A 16,664-nucleotide genomic window follows, 5' to 3' on the forward strand; every position below is an offset into this window, starting at 1 on the left:
GTCACGATCTCGCGGTCCGTGAGTTCGAGCCCCGTGTCAGGCTTTGGGCTGATGGCTCAGAGCCTGGAGCCTGTTTCCGATTCTCTCCCTCTCTCTCTGCCCCTCCCCCATTCGTGCTCTGTCTCTCTCTGTCCCAAAAATAAATAAACGTTGAAAAAAAAAAAATTAAAAACAAAAAAAAAGGGGTAATCCTGTAATAAATAAAATATTTTCCTGAGTCCCGTGAGCTGCTCTAGCAAATTAATTAAAGAGGAGGAGAGGGCCAGAAGAGCCTCCAATTTATAGCCAGTCTTTAGCACAGATGACAACCTGGCCTTGCAATTAGTGTCTGAAAGGGTGGGGAGATAATGTTATGGGGCTGAGGCTTTTACCTGTGGGATCTGACACTATCTCCAGGTAGTTAATAGTGCCAGAAGTGAGTAACTTGAGTTAAACTGTATGAACCCCCAGATAGTGTCTGAAAACTGCTCAATGTAGGAAAACATTTGGTAATCAGCGGTGGCAGCAGAAAGTGTTGAGAGTAGAGGAGGCACACAGGGGGAGTGTTTTTCCTCTTACATTACAGTGTACAAAGAATATCACTTTACAAAGCCTTTTAATCTATTACACTTCTATTCTTCTCTGATAAAGGTGTCAACTATCTTTGTTATTATGATTCTCCCAATAAAACTTCGTTAGTGGACCAAAAAAAAAAAGGAGAGCACAGAAGTTCCTAGATACCTGCTTATAATCAGATAATTTAATAGTCCCTTATAGCACTGAGTTTTTTCATCATACATGAAGATGCCATATCTTTAAGAAGAGATAATTACTACTTTCTAATCAAAAGTTAAAACAACATAGCAGAGGGGCGTCTGGGTGGCTCAGTTGGTTGTCTGACTCTTGGTTTTGGCTCAGGTCATGATCTCATGGTTCATGAGTTCGAGCCCCACAACAGGCTGTGTGCTGACAGTGTAAAGCCTGCTTGAGATTCTCTCTCTCCCTTCCTCTTGGCCCTTCCCACATCTATCTCTCTCTCAAAATCAAAAAATAAACTTAAAAAAAACAGCAGGAAAACATAGTAAAAGCATCACTAAACAAACACCTAAATATTTTAAACTATAACTTACCATATAACGAATATTCTGCTTCCTGACCTGTGTCACTCTCACTGGAGGTTGACGTGAGACTGGTGGTTAAAGTATTACTTAAGGACTGACCAACTGATAAAACTGTTGTTGCTGTGGCTACATTGCTGCTGCTAGTCACACTGGATGTTGACATTGTCACTGTTGATGTGGTACCAGGAGTCGTCAAATTGGGGAAACTCTGAGCACCCATGAGAGGAGAAGCTAAAGATAAAAAATGAAGCAAATCAGGACTGATGAGATTGCATAAACCTTAGAAAAAACTAGGTTGTATATTTAGTAAAAAAGAATGAAATCATGAAACACTAATTATTAAAAGACTGAAAAGCAACAACTTTGGGAACCCAACTGAAATCCAACTACAAGTCCTTGTTTTTACAGCCCTGTTATTTTCCAAGAAATTAAGCCTTGCTTTTTTAGAAACAGGCAATGAATTAATTCCCAGTCATGTTTTCCAAAGGAATTACTTTGACCAGTTAGCTTAAATTAGAATTAAAGGACTTTTAGAAGATAGTAGCAATTTAGGACCTAAGGAAAAGTTAAACCAGTGTGATACTCTGATTTCAGTTGACTATGATAAAATTTAATAGTCATCTATTTCCTCATGCAGCTGAAGTTAACAATTTATCATAGAAGAGTGAAAAATAGAAGTGTGTTATTGTTTCATCCTTTCAGATTACGAGGTTCTTTATTATACCTGATCTGAATTCTTAAGAGATCACGATTCTATAGAACTTAACTCCATATTCCTAAAGTGCTAAATTTGACGTGGTTGTATGTAACACGGTTCATGATCTAGTTAACGACTGCAGTCAGAACCCACTGAACAAGAAACCCTACTTTGCAATCCCTCAGAGTGGAAAAACCATTGGGTTCCATAAGGAAAAGCTCACTTACTTGCTGTGCTCATCACATTCCTCCCCAAAGTATTAGTGTTGTTATCACTGCTGCTTCGGCTTAGATTCATGTTGTTCGTGGCATTAGTCCGTGCTATGTTTGCCACTCTCCTTACAAAACTCTCCAAGCTAGATGTTTCTCTTGAGGACAGATTAGGTACACTTGCACTAGAGCTCATAGGGGCCCCAGCAGCCAACAAAGAACTTACTGACAGTCTGTTACTTGCTGAAGAGCTAAGGGGTCGTTGTGAAGCTGCTTCTTTATTAGTTAACTCAGACACTGAACTAACATCAGGAGAACTAACACTAACAATTCCCATGGATATTGCACTAGACTCCCCAGGAGTGCGAACAGAACTATCAGGGCCTAACTTTCTTTCAGCATTTTCACTTCCTGTTTCCGCGGTTAAGGTGCTGGTGCTTGCACTGGATGATGACCCTACTTCTGTTTGAGGGACGTTTTCAGCAGATGAAAGAACAACAATTGGTTCATGGACATCAGCTCCTGAAACTATACTGTGTTCCATTACAATTTCTGATCTCCGTTCCGTTTTGGTCGAACCCAAGCTGATGTCGCTGCTACTGGCCACGCTACACACAGAACTGCTGCTTCCTTTTCTACTTGAGGAGCCTGCAGCAGCAGATGTCTTGTCTGGACAGTTGTTTTTCACCAAGCTGCTCCATGATTGCGTTGTGCCTGAAACAGTGGATGAAACAGGTTTGGGTGATGCCACTGTATCAGGGTCGTACCCTGGTGCAAGCTTGAGGTCAAATTTTCCTTCTGCGCCCATACGGTAAGAGTTTGAGCCACCAGCATCCCAGGTGACATCAATCCAGCCTGGAAAGGGACAGGAGTTTGTGAGACCCAGCAGAAAGCAGATAGGAGCGTGTCAGACAGTAGCTCCACAATATGGGATCAGCTTTTCATCAGTGCTGTACTTCTCTGAATTTCTACAGTCATTTAAGGTCTGCCAACTAAAATTAAACTCTTCCTTTTATTTCTCTCATTTCTGAACTGCTTGCTCTGCTGATATCTGAAAACAATGTAAGGGTCATGTTTACATCTACGGGCCTATCTTTTAAGGGGAAGAACTGTTAAAAAACTGTAAACAGATGGACACAAATGGTGAAAGAAATACTGCAAGGTCAGTTAAATAGAGATGAAATCTAAATAAAAAGGTTTTTTAATTGCTAAATAGAACTATGTAGTCAAATGTTCTTTACAGAAAAAAAGTTCTGACTCACCATTAATTTTTAAGTTGGGCTAAATCCTAATAATTGGCAAACAAAATATCCATATATCACTGCATACATTTTAGGTCACTAGCTCAAATAACACTAAGTTAGCATTTCAATTGTGTTCTCAAAGTTCAGTGGTTACTTGGTTTTCTTATGATTAAGTTTAAAAAATTTAAATACACACAGAAAATTCTGAAAACAAAAATTTTAAAGTATGCTAAGCTCTTTTATTAGAACCTATAAGCTAAATCTAATAATGTGTAAAGAACTAATGAATAGTTCATTATTCATACATATTATACATGATATTCAATGTATATTTACTTGTAAACAATACTTGTTCTTTAAAAAAAAAAAACAGTAACTTCTAAAAGCAGTAAAATAAATTGCCTATTAGGAAAATAATAAAAATTTTACAATCTTATTTTAGTGTCATAAGCTAACTACTGCAAGGGAAAAACACAACACAAAAAACATATGTATTTTTAAAAATATAACCAGTCTTTATAAAGTTTGAAGTTAGTTTATGCATACATGCAGGTACCCCCATGCATGTTCACATGTGCACACAACACATAACAAGTTCATGTATATTTATGATGACAGGCTAAGAGGGGTGTAAGTAATACTGAATTACCTGTGGGGATTATATGCTTAGGAGTTCTAGGAGATGAAAACTACCTGCCCCAAATCTACATCACCTAGTTCTGATGAGATTTCAATTGTCTCCATTTAGTCTATATGCTGAAGTAACTTCTGAAGAACCAGCACTCAACTATCTCTTCTGCAACATGGAACAGTGTGAATAAAGGCTCAAAAACGTATCCCAATTCCAAATGAAATTAATATTTATACTGCATTAATCAGTCTAAAAATATACTGATAATTTATTTCATAACAATCATCAAGATCTGTAATTGTATGTTTATCGGTTTCATTCAGAAGGCAGGGTATCATACTTTTTTGGGGACCATTGTATATCTGAAGTCCAACAAAGTACCTTTACATTGCAGGGACTCTCACATTTGTGGAATACATGAAAAAAATGGATATTCCCACTGACACATAGATTCTTTAGGAAGGATTTAATTGATAATAATGCAGAAAATAATTTTTAAATGTAAACTATTTATATTAGTATTGAAAGTGTAATTAAATTGCTATCTAAGGGGAACCAAGAAAGGACACATACATACTATCCATGTAAGTGCATAGGTACAAAACTCTGAGCTCCCACTATGCCCAAAAGACAGGAAAAAAGATAACTAGCCATATTAGAAACAGTTGGTTCAGGGGTGCCTGGCTGGCTCAGTCGGTAGGTAGAGAATACGACTCTTGATCTAGGGGTTGTGAGTTTGAGCTCCATGTTGGATGTAGAGATTACTTAAAAGTAAAATTTAAAGAAAAAAAAAGAAGAAAGAAAAGGAAATCACTGGTTTATTTATAAGCTAAGTACTCTCTCTGACATAAAAATTTTCATGTGAGACTTAATAAGAATGGCCACTTTGGTCGGCCACAATTCTGAACTCTACATTAGATTAGCAAAAGTAAGCTTTTCTTACATACTAAATTCTATAATTAAGATTCCCATTTTCCTAGACAGCTGCTTCAGCTGACTGCAACATGAGAAAAATAAACTGCATTCATATAGCCCCAACTAGCTAACACACTTAAAAGCCCAAACAATTTAGGAGAAATGGAATATTAACGGAGTATTATTAAGATGTCTAAAAAACATTTAAAATTTCTGGGTTGGGGCGCCTGGGTGGCTCAGTCGGCTGGGCGTCCGACTTCAGCTCAAGTCATGATCTCACAGTCTGTGAGTTCGAGCGCCACATCAGGCTCTGTGCTGACAGCTCAGAGCCTGGAGCCTTCTTCAGATTCTGTATCTCCCTCTCTCTCTGCCCCTCCCCTGTTCATGCTCTGTCTCAATAATAAATTTAAAAAACATTAAAAAATTTATTTTTTAGTTTCTGGGTTGAAGGTACTAATGTCATCTCAACTATTACTGGTTTTTATGAACTTTGGCAGTTACATATATGTTCATTCACCATAACCCTGCTAAAATGGCAATGATTTGCAATTAGAGTATAACTATAAAGAAATACATTAGGTAGTAAGGTAATTCAAGGAATAGAACCTTAAAAACAATAAAATCAAGAGTTTATTTAGGTAAATAAATGCCCAGAGCACACAGAACATGAGTATATTAAGATATTAAATGTTTATTCACTCTCCTAAGCACTGTCACCTTTATTATAGCTCTTTAAATATTTGGTGTAAGAATATGAACATTTTACTCCTTTTTGTTTTTAATGCCAAGCAAAATTCTTAAGAACACACTACTAGCTAAGCAAATTATCTGCTAATAAATCAGCCTTTTAAGTTATAAGGAAAAAATTAGCCATTATGAGTTGCTTCTGGGAGTTAAAAGCAATTGATTAACAGGATATGGACTTCTCTAAAATCCACAGCATCAAAAGTTTAAAATGAACTTGATTTAGGGGCGCCTGGGTGGCTCAGTCAGTTAAGCGTCTGACTTCAGCTCAGGTCATGATCTTAGGGTTCGTAAGTTCGAGCCCTGCATCAGGCGCTATGCTGACAGCTCAGAGCCTGGAGCCTGCTTCACATTCTGTGTCTCCTTCTTTCTCGCTCCTCCCGGGCTCATGCTCGCTTGCTCGCTCGCTCTCTCTCTCTCTCAAAAATAAATGTTAAAAAATTTTTTTCTTAAAATCAACTTGATTTAAACAACAACCCTTACCTTATAAAATATCAAAGTTTAAAATCCAAAGAAATGTTAGTAGGCTGAGAAGCATTATGAACGTTATCTTACAATCTACTAACAAACGAAGAGGCTACAATTCTTATTCTATTCTTTATTGAAAAACAGTAACTAAAGATGTTAATACTTTTTCTTCTACATGACTGAGTATAAAAAAAATGACTGCCTGATTCCCATCAGGCTAACAAGTGTAAGCAATTAAAGATCTATGGAAACTTACAAATAATAGACAAAAAAATGCAGAAAATGTGTCTTTAGAATATTCAACTTATACTAGCTTATTAATCACTTCAAAATATTAGCAAGAAGTTCCAAATCAAAACAGAAAATAAAATTTTCCCTTAATACTAGGTAAATGATTTTTCATTTTTAATGTTCTTCTACATAGTGCCAGGACATTCATAAAATGTGTAAACTATCCCAAAAAGAACCAAAGAAAAACACTCTGTTATTTAATACTCCATTTTTACACTACAAATGCTAAGTACCTACTCACCATTATGCAGTTCTCCTGTGACAGTACCTTCTCCCTGTGGGCTGCCATCCTGATCTCGCCATTTCCAATCAAGGCCTCTGATCACACGTGCCCCTGGAACCATGTATTTCAGAACCTGGGAGCGTACTAGACGTCTTTGTCTTCTAAGATTAGCTTCTGCTTCCTTAGCTGCTTTTCCTGTAAAATTGAAATTAGAGAACTATAAACAAGTCACTTTTTATAAATCAAATTGTTCCAGTAAGTGAAAAACCTGCTAACATCTCTTTACCTAGCTGGTCTTCACATACTCCGTTTACAGTGCCATAAAGTTCGAATCCAGATAGTGACAGGTAGTGGGTTTGTCCACTGGCATTCTTCCCCATCTGTTTAATTCTCACATGTCGCCACCCTTGTTTCTCATCCTTTGGTGGATCAAGAGGCCAGGTTGCTGTTGACCTGTGAAGGTGTTAGGGAAAAACTGGTGTAATGTTTTAAAGCAGATGGGGAAGATTTTTTACATAATAGAGATCTGCTGAAAAACCAACTTCTACATTCAGTCTACAGTTTGTTACAAAAGAAGCAAGAAAGCAAAGGAGAACAACAGCCATCAAGAACATAAGTTAAAGATGGTATGTTTAAATGTATACTATTAATGACTTATAACATTAAATGATTTATGATTAATACAATCCAAGAAATAAGAAATTTTATGAGTAACAAATATGCTTGAAAATTTTATAATGCTTGAAAATATGTTTGAAAATTTAAAGCTTGAAAATATTATATGCTAATTAACTTGGATGTAAATTAAAAAATAAAAATAAATAACAAAAGAAAAAAAAGAAAAAATTATCCATTAATCCTAAAGATAAGGAGTTCCTTCCATACTACATTAAATGCAGAAATTAGTTTAACTCCATGCCCTATACTCCTCTCAAAATTAAAACTTATTAGAACTAAAATTTTTAGAAGTACTTTCTGCCTTCAAAAAAATAATATACGATCGGGGCGTCTAAGTGGCTCAGTTAAGTATTTGACTCTTGATTTCATGATGTTACAGCTGTAAGATCAAGGCCCACATTAGGCTCTGTCCTGGACATGGAGCCTGCTTGAGCTTCTCTCTCTTTTTCTCTCTCCCTCTCACTCTGCCCTTCCCTGACCACCCCCAAACTCTCAAAAAAAAAAAAAAAGACTAAAAAAATAATATATGATCAACCTATAAAATTTAGGAAAAGAGACATAATTAAAAAAAGAAAACTTTAAGTCAGGCACAATTCTACAACAAGCAATAGCTACTGTTAATTTGGAAAACATACACATATATCATGTACACATATGAAGAATTTAGTAAAAAACTAATTCCATTTTTTTGTTTTTATTAGTGTGCTATATATACACATATATTTCAATTCCTTTTTAAATAAATAGGCTCAATGTTCTACTTGTATTTAATCTAAAGCTGCTAAAGTTCTGGCAAAATTATTATTTCAAAGTTTTAATATTTAAATCATAGTATCAAGTGATGTTTTTAAAAAAATCTCGCTTCAATATTCCATAAAGAAGAGAGCTCTAAGGGTATACAGTTATAAAAATAAACAAAGCTCTTTACTGAGTTTTTCAATTTGCAAAGACTCCTCAACTAACCCTGGTTCATTGAGACTGCAGTCATCAACATGGGTATACAAAGAAGTCCAGTTCTGTCCATCTTTGGATACCTGGAAAACCCAATTTCTCAGTGCAGACCTTCCATAACCACGAGCATGACGAAGTGTATATGCTGATGGTATCACCCAGAGACCCAGATCTATGGCAAACCAGGCATTCTTATCATCATTGCTGTGGCAATTTAAAGCTGAATTATCACGACTTAGTATGTCTTCTAAGCGGCCATAAGGTAGATTTCTTCCTTCTGATGATGTTACTACTACAAGTCCATAAGCAGCTGGATTCACCCATTCATATGCAGTTCTATATAAAATAAAAAAAAATTAAGCAGTTAACACTACTAAAATAACTGTATTTTGTTCATATTAGTTTTCCACATAAAACTGTATTAATTTTTAAAAATCCTACAATTGACAATTTAGATTTTTTTCTTCATAAAACATAACTGAGATAGTCTTAAATTTAATCTCTAAGACAAAAATTCCTTAAACTGAAAGACACTCAGAGTAGTTAATAATATTACTCTACTACCAAGAATTTTTTACCAGGTGAATGTTTTCACTCTACATTAAATAGCATGACTTACTTGGCATTTGTCCCAATCCAGTAAATGATTCCATTTTCATCAAAATCATGCTGGTGCCGAAATATAAAATTTTGGCCTTCTCTTAATTTTCGAACAAAAACAAATGAAGATCGGTCAAAATCATACCACTGCTTTGCTACCTACACCAAAGAAAATACAGGAGACACTCACCTTAATAGGGCTATTTTCAAATGCACTGCCCACTTTTTCCTGTTCCTTCAATGTGATTTATTATAACAAATACTCATTAAAGAATATATGGGGGAAAAACCAGAAAGATACAAATTTCTACAACCAAAGTACCCCACACTATTCATATGATACACTACTTCTTTGGTCCATTATTTCAACTGATAGAGTAAAAAACATCTGATCATACTGTACCATAACATTTTTTCTTATCAGTTATATTTATACATTTTATATAGCTACATAATATTCAAATAAATGGAAATAATTATAAACCTGATACTCCTTTTTGACTAGCATCAAGGTTTTGTTCACTATTTTAGTGACAAATGATACTAAAATGACTCCAATACACATCTTTACCAAGAAACCATTTGTAGTATCCAAAGATTATTTTCTTAGAATAGAGTCCGGGGATGCCCAGTAGCTCATTTGGGTGAGCATCCAACACTTGATTTGACTTCAGTGAAGATCCCAGAGTTGTGAGAGTGAGCCCCTTAAGATTCTCTCTCATTCTCTTTGTCTCTGTCTCTCTCTCTCCCCCCACCCACCCACACACATACACAAAGAACAGACTCCAAAAAATGGAATTACTAGGTGAAACTTTGTATTACCATAAATCTACACACATATTTCCCTAACTACTTTTCTAAAAGATTAAACCACAGCAGAGAATGCCTATTTCACCATGGTCTTGCCAAAAACTCACCATTTTTAAGAGATACTGTTCCAGAGATTCAACTGTAGCTAAGGGTTCCATCTTCAACATCCTGCCAGTCCTGTCTATCAATGCAGTTTCACCAGGTGCACGTTCCAACCGAAATCTTAATCTTCTTGTAAGTATCTGTGCAAAGATTATCAAAATGCTTCAGAAAATACACTGTTTTTCTCTTAGAATTATAAAAGTGAGACATGTTCTCAATAGTAATTGAGAATTATAAAAGTACAACCATAAAAGGATAAATGTCTGTTTTCTATTAATTTTTTTTAAAGAATCACTGAATAAGTGACACTGGCTTTCAAGAAAGAAACAAAATTAACTACATACGCAGATGATTTCTAAACAACTTCAAATATACATGGTTTAAAGAAATCATAAAATAATTTAACTTAAGTAATGCATTTCTTACAAGTTGCAATTTTCCAGTTAAGTTAAAAAAAAGTGGCCATTTAGCTAATTTATTTCTTTAAAGATAGTCATAGATTATTTGATATATTCTAATAAACTTTCTTTTTTTTTTTTAAGGTAGGCTTTATGCCCAATGTGGGGCTTGAACTCATGACCCCAAGATGATGAGTTGCATGCTCTGCCAACTGAGCCAGCCAGGCATCCCTATGGCTAATCAACTTTTAAAAACACACAATAGCTATCAATCCAATACATTTTGGTAAGCAAGTATGAAACTAGCAATTTAGGTAGTTTCATTGCTGTTTAAACCTTAACTAGTTCCTACAGACGCATAATCAAATACTTATATGGACATGTGGGTAGCAATTTAGACTGCAAAATTAACATACAGCATATTACTAGCTTTCCTGTCTTTTTACTTTGCACAGTCTCCTAAAATGAGAAGTGCATAATAAAAGATGTTGGTGCTCCTAGGACTGTATAAGGAGAATTTCCAGCCACTGAGACTTATCTGCCTCGTTTACTTATCAAGGGTAAAGCCTTCAAAGGATGCACTGTGGCATCTGGCTAGCTGAGTCGGTACAGCATCCAACTCTTGGTCTTGGGCTTTTAAGTTCAAGCTCCATGTTGGGTATAGATATTACTTAAAAATTTTTTTAAATAACAAAGTAAATAAAAACAATGTGCCACAAAGGCCCTTACCCTTCTTTACTATTTTACCTAAAATTAAACACAAAGTAGAACTTGACATCACATTTAATCTAACACCGTGTCAGGCTTATAACATACTTTAACTCCCTAGACAAGCTCTCTAGTCTGGGAAACTAGTGGCTTTGGTAACATTCCTGGGTTCTTGGGGGTACGGCAAGATTTTTGCCCTAGAACACACTGTCTTGGCAAATACAGATTCTTAGTTACTTATTAAAGGCTTTATTTGAAAGAGAAAGCTTTCTATTCCATGCAGTGCAATGCAGGATAGGTTGGATAAAGGCAAGATTGAGCCAAAATGACCAGCTAAGGAATTCTAAAGTAACCTACAGAAGATGTAATTTCTGTCTATTCATATCTGCATACCAGATACTAAGAAAAGAATAAAGGAATGAATGAATGTGAATGTCAACCAAAAAACATTTAGGAAAATAATAAACGTTTTAGAAAACCCATTGACAGATTTCCCACAGAATCAATAATAGCTACGGCAGGCCATCTGGCTTTAACCAATGACATTTAAAAAAAAAAAAAAAAAAAAAAAGAAAGCAGGAAAAAAACTGTCCTCGAAGTATTCTCACACTTTCTCATCTGCTGATACACATAGAAATGAAAGGACTTAACTCCTAATTCTAGAACAAAAGGACCCATTTATTTCCTGCCTTTTCCACTGATAGTCTTTTTCCACTTACCACTGATCAAGTATGATTTACAATAAACATTTACTGAAAACTCATAGTGATTTGATCAAATTAAAAATTGAAATATTGGGGCGCCTGGGTGGCGCAGTCGGTTAAGCGTCCGACTTCAGCCAGGTCACGATCTCGCGGTCCGTGAGTTCGAGCCCCGCGTCGGGCTCTGGGCTGATGGCTCAGAGCCTGGAGCCTGTTTCCGATTCTGTGTCTCCCTCTCTCTCTGCCCCTCCCCCGTTCATGCTCTGTCTCTCTCTGTCCCAAAAATAAATAAACGTTGAAAAAAAAAAAAAAAAAAAATTTAAAAATTGAAATATTAATAATTCAAGAGTCATTTAAAAAACCAATCAAGTGGCTTTAGGGTTAGTCTTTAATGAGTAAGCAGAATCATTATAGACTGCCCTTAAATGTATTCAGCAATAATAGTGCCTGCACTTTTACTGGTTACCTGCAGGTTATACGTAGATCCAGGTGTATCATACAAATGGAGAGGGAGACGTTCAATAGATTCAAGTACAGCTATTAACTTCCGAATTAATGCAACTGCTGGTCGACTATGAAGAAAAAAAATTGTTGAGAGTGTTTATATAATTTCATACCCAAGTTCATAGAGAAACTGCAGTAACCAACCTCATGTAGACCCCTAGTTTCTTTATGAGTGTAAAGAGAAGTTTAATTTTCTATTAGACTAAATCTAAGCAAGCAAAGATACTCTCATAACTCAATTTCCTTCATTTAAGAATAAAATATTTCAGGGCGCTTGGGTGGTTCAGTTGGTTAAGCATCTGACTCTTTTTTTTTTTTTTTTTAACGTTTATTTATTTTTGAGACAGAGAGAGAGTGTGAACAGGGGAGGGGCAGAGAGAGAGGGAGACACAGAATCTGAAACAGGCTCCAGGCTCTGAGCTGTCAGCACAGAGCCCGACGCGGGGCTCGAACTCACAGACCGTGAGATCATGACCTGAGCCGAAGTCGGACGCTTTAACCGACCGAGCCACCCAGGCGCCCCAAGCATCTGACTCTTGATCTCGGCTCAGGTCATGATCTCAGGGTCATGAGATCAACCCCTGCACTGGGCTCTGCTCTGAGTGTGGAACCTGCTTGGGATTCTCTTTCCCTCTCTCTCTGTCCCTCCCTGGCTTGCATGTGCATGCTCGCTATCTCTCTTTGTCACAATCAATAAACAAGTAAATAATAAAATATTTCATTTACAAGACTTATCAACTGCATTCAAGGTAGACATGCAATTTATTTTTTAAAGTTTAAACAATTTTATTATTTAGTATTTGATACATATAAAAATACACAAAGCAGCAAAGTTTGGTAAATGGTATTATTTGTTAGCAAGGCAACACTGGTGTAATGCTTCTGAAAAATAACAATTTGTATCAAGGACCTTTAAAGATCATTTACAATCTTTAACTCAGTAATACTACTTAAAGGAATTTATGTGAAAAGATGTTTCCATTGAGATAAGTATATTTTAGTATTAGCAATAATTTCTAAAGAGCTAAAATGTTTAATGCTGTAATGCTTCAATAAATTACTATTCACCCATAAAACGAGGTGACTCATTTAAAATAGTACCTAAAATTAATGAAATGAATTTCATTTATTATTTTAAAAATTCAATCACATTCAAAAGTAAATAAAATAGTAAAATGAACCTTCATCAACCCAAGACCCAGCTTCAACAAATTGATTTCAATTTCCCCACCCATTTCTCTCCATCCAATATATTTTGAAGAAAATGCCAGAGAACATATTTCATACAGAAATATTGAGTATGTATCTCTACAAAGGAAGAATTCTTAAAAAAACAAAATTCATTCTCACACCTAAAAATGAATGAACAATTATTACTTAATATCATCAAATACTTAATCAGTGTTCAAATTTTCAGTTATATAGTAAAGAGGTATCTAATTTCTTAACGTTTTACTTAGGTGTAGATGACACACAGTAGATGTGTAGATGACATTACATTAATTTCAGACATACAAGGAGGCATGTAATTTTATTAAACTGAGTAGTCACAGCTGCATTCATAGCAGGCATGTAATTCTTCTTTTATTCCATAAGATTAAAAAATGCTTTAAAAATCTTTCCTATTACTATACACTTAAAATATAAAGCTACACTATTTATTAAATTTAAAAGTTCCTGTTTTGTATATAAGCACTATACATTAGACTCTACTTTAAAAAAGAAGCATACCAACTTTCAAACACTGCAAACAACAAATAAAAAGAAACTGGTGATTTACCTTTCATCATCTTCATTTTCACTAAAGGCTGTTTTAAAAACGTTTATTCTTTCTACCAGTTGACTACAATCTTGTTTCATATCTAAATCCACACTCTAAAAAAAAAAAAACCAAAAAGAAGGCACAAAAAAATGTTTTCAGGCTGCTACCAAAATTTATCAAAAACACACACTACCAAGATGAATACTAATACTGTGTATTATTACAAAATTATCAATATAATCTGGTTAAATCATTTTTCTTTCAATTAAAATTCTTTTTAGTTTATGATTAGTAGGCCATAGCTAATAGATTTTTCTTCCTCCCTGAATGTTATATAATGGGGTAGCAATTACACTGCTAAATTAGCTTTTCCCAAAGTGTAGTATGCAATGTGATTTCAGATTACTAACAAATGAACATTTTGCATTTTAACAATATTATATACTTTAATTAGCATTAGAAAATACTAACTGGTATATTAAAACAATTATTTCACAGATATTACTAAGTGGTATGTGAATTTAATCAATATAATTTTAATAAATAAAATTAATGAATGGTATATACAACTTACAGAAGTTAAAGTGAATTTTAAGAGGGTATACCACATATAGTGATTAAGAGCAAAAACTAGGGGTGCCTGGGTGGCTCAGCTGATTGAGCACCCGACTCCTGATTTCGGCTCAGGCCATGGTCTCGCACTTCATGAGATTGAGCCTTGTGTTGGGCTCTGCACTGAGAGCATGGAGCCTGCTTGGGGCGGGGGGGGGGGGTCTCTCTTTCCCTCCCTTCATCTCTCGCATTCTCTCTCTCTCTCAAAATAAATAAAAATGTTTTAAAAGAAGAGCAAAAACTAAAGTGGAAAATAGAATTGAAATAGAAGGCAACTTTCACTTTTTATACTTTTGTCAGAATTTGTTACAATAAGTATATATGGTATGTTTTGTTACAGAAAAATTTTTATCGCAATAAAGAGATATTAAAGGTAGACTAAATCGTAGACACACATTAGGTTATAACAAATACTTGTCAAATATTCAGAGTAACTTCCTAAACAGTCATGGCTCATAAACTAATTTTATGCAAATAATGTAAGTACTTATGAAGATCTACAGAGTAACTTCATTTTAAGAAGCAATCAGAGCAGTGAATAATGCTAAAACTTAGGCCAAAGTACATGTTTTGTTAAAGCCTAGAACAAACTATAAGTGGGAAACTAAAAAATCTACAAAGATTCAATTACTGAATTCAACTGGCTCAAACTAATGACACAACAAAGGAAAGGCTAGAGAAATTATAAATAACATTTATTAACTTGGTTGTTAAATATTTCTTGCAAAACACTGCTTTGCCAAAAGTGCAGTTACAAATAATTTTTTAAACTACATAGTCTGTTCTGTGCTACTTTGTAAACTTACATTGTTTAAAACAGTAAGAAGGGCTTGCACCAACCCACTACTGCACATTTCATATGGTGAAATTGTGTTTTCATCCTTCAAAAGTACAATTAGATTTTCTAAAGCTGTCTTCATTAAATCTCTCCAAGTGTTCTCACTCTCAATACACTAAAAGAAAAAAAAAATTAATGAAGACAATCAAAAAAATAAACAGGTTGTAGTATACCTAATTTATCACAGTATTAACTGCCAAGAAAATAAGTCAGATATTAAACAAGAATAAGTTCAAATTATTAATGTAAATGATCTGTACGAGAGTCAGAAAACATTTTAAGGGTCAACTATAAATATTTCAGGCTTTACAGGCTATTTGGCCTCTGTCACACCTATTGAAGTCTGCCCTGCAGCCACCAAAGCAGTCACAGACAATATGTAAGAGTGAGCATGGCTGTGAGCAATGTAACTGCTTTTGGATACAGTCATTATTTTATATAATTTACATGTATCAGAAAATACTACTCTTATGATTTGTTTTCAACCATTTAAAAATGTAGAAACCATACTTAGCTCACAAAGCCATATAAAATAGGTGGCAGGCCAAATTTAGCCCATGTGTGACAATTTGCTGACCCCTCATCAATACCTAGAATATAAAGGATAAAGGGGAAAAACTAAACAAAGAACAATGTGTGCCATAAAATCTAGAGGCTAAATAACATACTTGTCTATTTGTGTGAAGTTCCCAAGATGACTCTAATTGAGTTGCTATGTTTCTGAGCGTTACCACTACTCCACGAGGCATGCTTTCAACAGCTTTGAAGTGGTCATCATATAAATCTCGAGCCATAGTTCGTACCTACCAAATGAAAATTGCAAATGTGAATTTTCGTTACAAATAACAGTTTTAACAAAGTTTCCCTTTAATCTCCCTATATGTGTGCAACTTTTAAAAGATTTTTGTGCCATTACCAACCTCCAAAAAATGTTACTACTTCTACTCATGTATGTCAAAGGTTCTAATGGCTGTAAAAGTACTATAACTAGATTTAAGCAATATCAAATAAAAGAACTCACAATTTTAATTTTTGGTTAAACTTTATAGTCATATAACAAAGAGGAGCTTATTTCACTTAAACCAATTTGAACAACCTGTAAATAATTAACTTTGTTCTTTTTTATAAAACTAGCCTGATTATGGTGAACCATATAGAAAATATAAATAAGCAAAAAAACAAAAACAAAAAAACCAAACCCAAAAAACTAAAATGCCTATAATTCAATCAACCAACGTTAAACCTTTTTAAATTTTTTTGTTTATATGATTTTATTTTTTTAATTTACATCCAAGTTAGTTAGCATATAATGAAACAATGATTTCAGAAATAGATTCCTTAATGCCCCTTATCCATTTAGCTCATCCCCCTTAATTTTTTTTAAACTTAAAGACCTAACTGGTTTTTATTCAAAGATTCATGGATCAGGAAGCTTTCCATCTAGTAAATAGGAGTTCCCTCAGAGTTGAACCTTTTAA

At 34.7% G+C, this 16,664-nt stretch overlaps 1 protein-coding gene across 6 annotated transcripts in view; it reads right to left on the reverse strand.

Moving 5' to 3' along the window:
* Positions 1-16,664, reverse strand: part of HECTD1 (HECT domain E3 ubiquitin protein ligase 1) — a 91,811-nt gene that overhangs the window by 26,030 nt on the left and 49,117 nt on the right. For 4 of the 6 annotated variants that reach the window (XM_023255626.2, XM_023255627.2, XM_023255629.2 and 1 more), the window contains exons 16-26: positions 15,855-15,989; positions 15,155-15,301; positions 13,755-13,849; positions 11,937-12,042; positions 9,669-9,803; positions 8,771-8,910; positions 8,164-8,487; positions 6,809-6,975; positions 6,541-6,717; positions 2,025-2,861; positions 1,110-1,331 (exon numbers count right to left, since the gene is read on the reverse strand). In XM_023255626.2, the coding sequence (XP_023111394.1) occupies positions 1,110-1,331; positions 2,025-2,861; positions 6,541-6,717; positions 6,809-6,975; positions 8,164-8,487; positions 8,771-8,910; positions 9,669-9,803; positions 11,937-12,042; positions 13,755-13,849; positions 15,155-15,301; positions 15,855-15,989 (2,485 nt within the window). The remainder of the gene's footprint in view (positions 1-1,109; positions 1,332-2,024; positions 2,862-6,540; positions 6,718-6,808; positions 6,976-8,163; positions 8,488-8,770; positions 8,911-9,668; positions 9,804-11,936; positions 12,043-13,754; positions 13,850-15,154; positions 15,302-15,854; positions 15,990-16,664) is intronic. The other 2 variants (XM_023255628.2, XM_023255630.2) reach the window with 2 other exon arrangements.

Source organism: Felis catus, chromosome B3 (assembly GCF_018350175.1).
Source record: "Felis catus isolate Fca126 chromosome B3, F.catus_Fca126_mat1.0, whole genome shotgun sequence".
NCBI classification, from domain to species: domain Eukaryota; kingdom Metazoa; phylum Chordata; class Mammalia; order Carnivora; family Felidae; genus Felis; species Felis catus.